Here is a 9,488-nt window from a genome sequence, read left to right as displayed (position 1 = left end):
AGCGTCCATCTTCCAAAGCCAATGCTCTGCTGTGTGGCCATCCCATTTAGCCCTCTGCCAGGCTGGACCACTGCCAGTAGCCACGGACAGCACACAGGAGAGCTGTGTTACTTGCCCTGCTGCACCAGAGGGACTAGCTTGGTCCAGCCTGGAGTTGCACTCAGCCTTGGGGGTTTTCTTAGCTGGGTCTGTGCCTGCACAAGGGAATAGGGTGCTTCTTGGTGGTGCTTGCTGCTTCTGTCCCAGAAGGCAAGTGGGGTTGTGGCAGGGTCTCTGGACTAATGGAAGTGGTGACAAATTGACGAGTCCAATCAAGAATGCCTCTTGGCTGTGAACTCCCTTCTGTAGTAAACCCACGTGCACAAGATTTGAGCTGACCAAGGTCATCTGCTGGGACAAGCCAGCTGCCTTCATCCCCCTGCCCTGTTCAGTCAAGCCTGTACATCTTCTGCACTGTGCTTGGGGAAAGCTGTTTGAGGGTGATGCTGAGCACATACCTGGAGCTGCTCCAGGGCAGCCACACTGCCTTGTTTCAGGGAGTTGGTTTGGTGTGGAGCAGGAGCAGAGGATGAGACTAATTTCAACTGGCTGCTTGTGGGTACAGCAAGGCCCAGAGATGGCTCTGACATGTCCTGAATTGGCAAGCTCAGCATTGATGTTCAGACTGATATCCAGCACTGCATGTGCAAGATAAATCTGATTATTTTTCTTCCCTTCAAAGTCCACTTTCTTTTTAGCCCGTTTCCTCCCTCTCTATTTCTGCCTGAAGCAGTTTGCATTCCTGGCACTGAGCGCTCTCCCTGTTCTTACCTGGCAAAGCCGTAGCCACATGGATGTGCCGTCTTCTCCATCCATAACCATGAACGTGCCATGCAGCTCTAATTGCTTGAGACGCATTAGACTTGTCTAGCAATTAAGATGAAGGGGAAAAGGTTACAGCCTTTTATCTGGAGCATAATGTGTTCATCTGAAAAGCACACTGCTCTTGACTTCTCAGGGGTAGTGGGTATCATAATAAAACTGTCTTGATTGATCTGTTTTGTGCATCCCCTAGCACAGTGGGTCCTAACTTTTTTTTTTAGGTCACGGACCAGCAAACTGCAGACCAGAAGTGATCGGCATACTGTGGACTGGCAGCCAACTCTGTATACAAAATTATAAAATAAGGGTTGGCTGCTGGTCCACAGTACGCCGGTCACTTCTGGACTTGCGGTCCGGCAGCCAACCCTTTGCAGCCCAGTACTGGGCCATGGCCCAGGGGTTGGGATACTCTGCCCTAGCACCTGGAGTGCCCGACTCCCTTCACTGTGCATGTGGGCAGCAAAGATGGAGCTGAGCTCTGCTGGGAAAGGCCAGGCTGAATGTACACGGGTCTGCCAGTCTGGTCGGTATTCACGCAGGGAGGGCAGACGGGTTGCTTGGCACACTATTAACAAGGGAGTGATTAGACAATAAGGTTAAAAATCACTGTTGCCGTAATTCATTAAGCAGTGAACTTCACTGTGGGTGTGGCTGTTGCTAAATATACAGCACTTGGCGTAAGGGGGCTGCCTCCAGGTCTTGAACGCTAGGTGCTGTCAAAATTCAGGGATTGGCTGTATTCTTGTGGCTCTCGAGATTAGTCACAGCAATTCATAGCGGTGTAACTTGGAATGAGAAATGTGGTCCCCAGGGTAGGGGGTGATCTGTCGACTGACGTGCTGCACTACTGCATGTGCTTTTCAGGAAGAAACGCTAACATGTTTTCTACAGCTCATTAGCAAGTGCCATCCCATGTGTCCTTCAAACATAGTTATTTGATTAACTACAGTGTATTGGGGACACCGGAAGCCCATTTCAGCCACGTGCTGTGGTGTTGTCATATGTTACCTTCTATTGCCAAGAAAGCTTTTTGGCTTAAGCTTGTGGCAGCAGCAGCACAGTGCTACTGACCTAGCTTTTGGGGGAAAGCTGCTTTAGGCTTTCTAGCACAAATATGCACTATTAGGCATGTGTATAAAGGGCCAGGTTCTGCCTCTAGATGTGGGGGCCTGCCAGCATTTTGGGGATGGTCTTTACACAGCTAGTGCAGCAGGGTCCTGGGTCACGCTGGGGGTACCGCAGTTTAAATACATGAGTTTTTGGCAGAAACTGGCCCAGCTGCCTGAGGGGCACTGGAGCATCTGTTACAGAGCAGATAAAGCCTGTGCTTCTTCTGAACCTGACAGCCCCTAAAGCCTGCCTCTGAATGCAGGGAAACCAAGCACATCTCTGCTCCCACAACCACCGAGGAATTGTACTCTGCATTCCCCTCTCTGCTTCGTGAAAGGCCAGCTGGCAGCTTGTGCACGCTGTCCGGGCTTTCATGGCAGATCAGAGGACTGGGGGAAGTGATGCCAGGCGGTCCCTCCCATACGGATTACAGGTAAACCAGCTGCAGCCCAAGTATTGGGTTGCCTTTCCCAGTCAAACAACCTTTCATGGCTCTTTCTGCTCTGATAGGCATTTTCTGTAAGGGGAACCCAGTCTGCCATACCAGGCAGCTGGCGCAGATTCAGCCAAGACATGGATTTGTTCCTCTGCACTGTGCCCACGGGTGGGAACTGAGACATACCCGTGACATTTCGGCTTCTTTTAAGAGGGATTGGTTCTGTGCCAGGCTTTTTTTTCTCCCTATTTTTCAAATGGTCAAAAAAATACTTTCAGCCATGAATCAAAGCCTTGTCACTCGGGTTCCCATACAATCCCTCCAGGAACTGAATACTGGCTGCAGGGGCCTTCCGTGCCCCGTTTTGGCATGGTAGAAAGCCTGCGAGAGGGTAAGACTACAAAGGGCAAAGGTCTGAGTGACATGAGGAGAAAGGAGGTACAAATCTGCTGTGGTTTGAGAAGAAACCTGGTGATGCTGCTGAAAGGGGAGAGTGGCTAGTATGGAGCAGCTCTCGCAGTACCAAGCAGGAGGTTGCAGGGTTGTTGCAAGTCCCAGAGCCTGTAGTTGGGTATCAGTCTAATCTCACTAACAGCTGCAGGCCACAGATGTGGGATGCTTGGCCCTGGTGTCCTTGGCTTCTGCATGGGTCATAGCCTATAGTAAAAAGCATTGTAGAATAAAGTGTGACCTGCAGTTCCAGGACAAGGAAGACTTTTAGTCTGTGAAGGGTCAGGGAGAGAGCAGGAGGGAACTAAAAAAAAAAAAAAAAAAAGGGCGGGGGGTAAGGTTATTAATGAAATCCAACAAGATCAGACCTGCTGTCCTGGGTCAGACCACAGGTCCATCAAACCCAGTGTCCCGTATCTCTTGGGGTGCGGACACGCACAGCCCTTCCCAGATGCCCCTGACAGGGAACCAGTTCATTGTTATGTGAAGTACTGTGGCTCTGGAGCGTGCCTTGTGGAGGATGAGGGGGGCCTTGCACCCATGTTTTGAGAGGTCCAAGGTGTGGATGTCCTGTGGTTGGCAGCATTTTTCACTTGTGTCCCTTCTCTCCTAAATGTGACTTCAGTAGGCTGTAAATGACCTGAAGTGTGCTTGCCTGACTTGGCTGTAGGCTTGCACTTGTGCGTGCCCAGAAACCAAGGAGATGGTGGGGTGCAATGATGGGCTGCAGTGGAGTCGAGTGAGGATGCAGCTAGCTGTTGGATCACTCTTACTGAATAAGCAGTGCAAGGGAGCTCAGTGATATAAAGGAGGTGGCGAAGAGCGTTCTTGCTGCATCCCTCAGCAGCATGGTGGGGAGGGGAGGAACAAAGCAGTGTGGGATGTCTGGAGGATCAGCCGGACCCACGTCGGAGCACTGTCCCCCCCCCCCATATAACGCTGAATCAGTTCAGTGAATGAAATTTAAGCCCTTCCAGGCAGACTTAAACTGGGTGAACAAGCCTGTATGCCTTCCTGCTTCAGGTTTTAAAGTGCACCTGAAATGGGAAGACAGGATGCTAAGGGGGAAAGGTATTTCCTCCTTGGAGGTATACAGGGCTTCTCCAAACTGATCCGTCTCCTGTCCTGCTTCAATGACTATGAATATATTCATTTGCACAGTATGTGTTTGTTTAAAGGTTAGGAGCCAGAAGGATTCTCTTGATTTTTAAATAGTCCTTTCCATGAATCTTGCTGAACTGAAGTGTGCATGATGTGCACATCCTTGGCAGGAGGTGACTTTAAGGGCTGGGACAGTAACGGTCATGACTGTATCATGGGTTTTGGAACTCGATGTCACACTGACTCTTTCGGGCCTCCAGTGACATCACGTAACAGCTTCTGCACATGTCTTTGATGCTCTAAGCCAAGACTCTCCTCTTTGTTGTAGCTGGTGAAGACCCACAACCTGCCGACCAATCGGAATTACATATTTGGCTACCACCCACATGGCATCATGGGCTTTGGCGCGTTCTGCAACTTTGGCACGGAAGCCACCGGGGTCAGCCAGAAGTTTCCTGGCATTAGACCGTATCTTGCTACGTTGGCTGGGAACTTCCGGATACCAATTTTGAGGGACTACTTGATGTCTGGTGGTAAGTGAAGGGAAGGAGGGAGTTTGCTCTTAGCTCCTCCAGAGCAGTCCTAGTCTCTTTCAGCGCATAGTAATGTCAGGAAACAGTTCTGGAAATGTTGGCTCTGACTGCTAGAAACTTGATGCAAGATCCCTTTCCGTGCCAAATCGGTCCTTTCCCAAGAGCAGCTTGTCCTGATCTGCTTCGAGGCAGAGTTGTCTGTAGCTAAGTAGCCTAGTGGTGTTAATGAGAGAACAGGCCAGATCTCTCCAGGAAATGGATGCAAGGCTTCCCTTCAGTACTTGTCACTAATACACTTTGCTTCTCTGCCCTGATGCCTACAGTCACTACCATAGGGGGCACTTCACAGATGTTTTAGGAAGTTATTAGGGATGGATTTGGTAGCCGTGCTGGTCTGAGATACAAAACTCTTGGTTTGGAGATGATACCTTTTATTAGACCAGCTGAGTTGGTCTAATAAAGGTATCATCTCCAAACCAAGAGTCCTAGAGTTTTTTTGCATTTCTTTTCGGAAGTTTATTAGCAATCCAGGCCTTCCCTTCCAAAAGCCTAAATCCTTTGTCAAGTAGGAGGGCGATAGATGTTAGCCTTGGATGATTAGAAAGCAGCTCTGTTTGGCAGGAGGCTGTGAGGAGGTTTCATTTAGATTGAACACCCAAGAGGCCTGATCCCTTGCTGTGCCTGCTCACCTCGCTGTGCTATTTGCTTGGTTTATTTGCTTTAATTAGTTGCCTAGTGGGGATACAGATGCAAGTGCTTGGAGCAGTTGTGCCCACACAGCTGTTCACGGAGCACTCATCTTTTTAAAGAGCTCTGTTTTTTGTAGACGGGGCAGGGAGGGATTAACCTGTGGAACCAAGCTGTTGACTTCCACTAATCTACTCCAGTCTCAAAAGTGGGACTGTCTAATTTGGAGCTCCCAAGCTGTGCGGTCTCTGAGGAATTAAAAGGGAGCCTCCAGGCTGCAGGGCCCCACAACCCTGGCTGCAACAGCAGATGGTCTTCAGGCTCCCCTTCCTTCTGGCTTTCCTTGCCAGCGTCCACCCCAGGGGCACAGTCTAGCTCGGGTTGGTGCAGCCCAGAGGCTTTTGGCTCCTGCTCTAAAGCTGGACAGACCTGTGCTACTAACTGAGGAGGGTTAGGTTCAGCTCAGGTGGTCACGCAGCTGAGCCCTATAATAAGGAAGGGCTGTGGGCTTGGGGGTGGAGGGGCTTTGACTTTGAAAATCAGTACTGCAGCTATAGTGGGGGGGGGAAGGTTTGGGGGGACTCTCTTTTTGAGTTTAATTTTTTCTTTTTTTTAAATAACTAAAACCCAATCTGCTCAACTAACAGGTGGTCTCCCCAGCTCACTGGGAAGGATCACAAGATGCTTTCTATGAGCTTTTGCAAGAGTTGGGCACCTTTTAGATTATAAATTTTGGCCTGTGGGATTTTCCTTCTGTTAAGAGGGTGCTTGGCCTAATGTCATACTATCCACAAGTCTCGGTAGTTTCAGCTAATAGATATAGCAAGGGCTGGGCTTAATAAGTGTCTTGTTTTTGGGTGGGTTTTTTTTTTTTTTTCTCCTGCAGTTGCTGTTTTTAGGTTTGCATAGCATTTGGGGGCAGTACTGAGCTGCTTGTGCCTTTCTAGAATCCAATGTAAATCCTCGTACTGACTCTTTAGTCGCTAGAAACCTGCGGGTCCTCAGTACCTCATAGCCTGACTTCTCCCCCCCCCTGCTTATTTTGGATCACATAGGTATTTGCCCTGTGAACCGTCACTCCATAGATTTCATCCTATCCAAGAATGGCACTGGCAACGCCGTGATCATTGTGGTGGGGGGAGCAGCAGAGTCCCTGAACTGCACGCCTGGGAAGAACTTGGTGATTCTGAAAAATCGGAAAGGATTTGTAAAGCTGGCTCTGCAGCATGGGTAAGAAGTGGGCTCGTGTTGGTGCCTGTCAGCTTTTTGCATCCAGCACCCACTTTCCATGTTCTTTCAGTTCACCCCTCCCTGCTGATATAGTGGAGCCTTCCCACTGCATTGGAGAAATTTCAGGCACAAGAGTGTCCTTGCCTCTTCTTTGGCAGAGGCATGTGACCTGATTTGCAGTGGAAGCAACCAGTCCCAGAGCAGAAATCCTTCTGTTAGTGCCCTCTTCCCTCCCAGCTTCTGTGGCATGGGCTGTGGCTGCTTGCTCTACCACCTGCACCAAAGGAGGAAGCTGCTGCATTTCCAGAGCTTTGAACCATTCTTCACCCAGGGCCAGTTCCACAGTGTTGTCCTGTCCTGAAATATGAACCAGCAAGCAGCTGAAGTACTGGCTTCCCTTCCCCCTTCTTATGCAAGGGATTTACAGAGTTCACCTCCCTGTGTGCTTTTTTTTGTACATGTTAAAGCATTCTGGTTCTCTTACTGTATGTTATAGTAATGCCGAATGGTCCCAGCTGAGATCAGAGCCCCTTGTGCTAGAGACCCTTCATGAATGTGAGCAGTCCCTTCTCTAAAGACATTGCAATCTGAAGTGACCAATAGATGCACAAGAAAATGGGGGTAAATGCCCCAGCCTTATCAAGTCTGATAGAAGCACAGGACAAACTGCTCCTAAATCGGAAACCAGAAGGGCAAGGAACTAACCTAGGGTAACACTGAGTCTGTGGCAGAGCAGGCATCCAACCCAGATCTCTTGAGTGTCTGATATCTTGACCAACACCATGGGACCCACTGTAGCAGGTAAGATCTGGCTGACCACAGCAACTCCTAGCCATAGCAGGAGCTCGTTGGTATGCTTCAGGTCAAAAGTTCCAGGAAATACAGCCTGCAAAACTCCATTGGAGACCCTGCCTGCACTCTTTTTTGCTTGGCCACATGTCTGCATGGAGCTGGGACCCTGATTTCTATCCAGTTCTAACACCCTTTTGCCTTCCCTCCTTCTAGGGCAGATCTAGTTCCCGTGTACTCATTTGGCGAGAACGAGGTGTACAAGCAGGTGATCTTCGAGGAGGGCTGCTGGGGCAGATGGGTCCAGAAGAAGTTTCAGAAGTACATTGGCTTTGCTCCGTGCGTCTTTCATGGTCGTGGCCTCTTCTCTTCCAACACCTGGGGTTTGATCCCTTACCCTAACCCCATCACCACAGTTGGTGAGTCCTGTTGTTAGCCCTGCAGTGCTGAGCTGTTGCATTTCTAGGTGGAGGAGGCCAATTCGGTCACCTGCACTGGGGTTTGGAGCAGGGTTGATGACCCTTGATTCCAAGATGAACCAAGTCCCTTGCTTGTTCACTCTGATTTGTCCAGCTAGAGGCTATTTTTCTGGGTGGCTGTCTAGATAAATGTGACATGGACCCAAGCCCCTTAATCTTCTCATCCTAAAGTAGCAAAGCCCTTCAGGAGGGAGAAACAACCAGCATCTTTCCAGGTGTCACTTTAGGGTAGATGTCGAGTGCCCAGTTCACTTAAACTCGGCTCGTAATTGGATCTACCAGGAACAAGGCTCTTTCTGAAGGATGCACAGAATCTAAGTAACCATGCAATTCCCCAAGCGCTGCTTCGAGCCCAGAGTCCTCAGACTTCTCTGCTTCCTCTCTCTGCGTGGAGCCTGTCTAGTATCCCACTTAGTAGTGTATGGCAGCAGCTCTTCTTGGGAACAGGGTGTGAACACCTGGTGAATCAGTAGCTAATTCTAGCATGCACAAGGCTTGTTTGATTTGGTGTGGCCCATTCATGAACAGTGTGCACTAGTCAGACCTGCCAGCTTGGTTCAGCATGTGTCAAGTCCCAGGAAGCACCAAGCTGTAAAACACGGCATCACTCCTGCCCCCTTGCTGGGGACATGGTCGGGAGCACCCACTGGTCTGTAATGGCAGCAAATTTATAATCTCTTGTCTTGGTGCCAGGGACGCCATGTGCTACAGGGTAGCTTTGTGCAAGTACGGTGTGGGTGCAGCATGCTTTGCTGCAAGAAGGGGATTCTGTGGTGTGATGATTTTGCCATGGTAACTTCATGTCTGATCCAGTGCCTGTTGAAGTCAGTGGAGGATGAGCCTTTTGCTGGGGTAGACGATTCTGATGCAAGCTGCATCTACATTGTTGTAACTGCAGCATTGAATGAAAATATTTCAGCTACAGTATGCACAAACTCCACTTTTTTTCTTTTTTATTCTCTGTAAATAAGAACACTCTGCTGCTGCTTTGTTTTGTTTTTTTTTCTTTGGGGTGGACAAACTCCTAACTTTCCTTGTATTTTTTTCACCCTCCTTCAGTTGGGGAGCCAATCACCATTCCGAAAACAGCTCATCCCACCCAGAGGGAAATCGACCTTTATCACAGCATGTACGTGAGCTCGCTGAGTAAGCTCTTTGACAAGTACAAGGCTAAGTTCGGCCTGCCAGAGACGGAGGTCTTGGAAGTCAACTGAAAGGGCAACATTTGATTGGCTTGGTGGGTGCTCCCCCCTGGAATTGGCCCCACAGACATTTTCTCCAGGACTCCAGATGTCTGCTCGATAAATCTGAAAGTGCGCGTGGGTGCAGATGGCAGTGTTGGTTTTAAAGGAAAGCAACTGTTAATCTCCAGATATTAGACGGTTTTTAAAATAAACCTTGCTTCAGATGCATCCCTTAATACATTACTCTTGCTATCAAAAAAACCCTCTCTCCTGTTTCCCATGTCCCCAGAAGTTGGGATTGGGGTGGGAGGGGAATGTGTTGGCTTCATGTATACTGTTCTCATACTCTGACAGCCAGTGATAGCATGGGGAGTACTATGAGTCTACATCGCCCCAGCAGTGGCACAGATTGTGCTGGGATGGTAGGGCCCATTTTGCAGCCAAAAAAAAAAATAAATGAAGCACTTGCCTGATTAGATCATGGCCTTAACTAGATCAGGTCCATTGCACAGTAACTGCCCTCTTTAGTTGGAGCACAAGGGCATTTTGAGTTAGAAATGCCCCCTCTGGAAGCACAAACAATGCAATTTGGTTGGGATCTCATGTGGCTTTTGCTGCGCATGGGGTT

The 9,488-nt window shown here is 49.3% G+C and overlaps 1 protein-coding gene across 1 annotated transcript in view; it reads left to right on the top strand.

Annotated features, from left to right (window-relative positions):
* DGAT2 (diacylglycerol O-acyltransferase 2) overlaps window positions 1–9,313 on the top strand; it is a 29,416-nt gene extending 20,103 nt beyond the window's left edge. Inside the window, exons 5-8 of the mRNA XM_006021964.2 lie at window positions 4,287–4,491; window positions 6,234–6,408; window positions 7,414–7,616; window positions 8,736–9,313. Coding sequence (XP_006022026.1) covers window positions 4,287–4,491; window positions 6,234–6,408; window positions 7,414–7,616; window positions 8,736–8,890 — 738 coding nt within the window. The 3' untranslated portion in view covers window positions 8,891–9,313. The remainder of the gene's footprint in view (window positions 1–4,286; window positions 4,492–6,233; window positions 6,409–7,413; window positions 7,617–8,735) is intronic.
* The last annotated feature ends 175 nt before the right edge of the window (window positions 9,314–9,488 follow it).

Source organism: Alligator sinensis, unplaced genomic scaffold (assembly GCF_000455745.1).
Source record: "Alligator sinensis unplaced genomic scaffold, ASM45574v1 scaffold1008_1, whole genome shotgun sequence".
Taxonomy (NCBI): Eukaryota; Metazoa; Chordata; order Crocodylia; family Alligatoridae; genus Alligator; species Alligator sinensis.
This window is presented reverse-complemented; position numbering and strand designations above follow the sequence as displayed.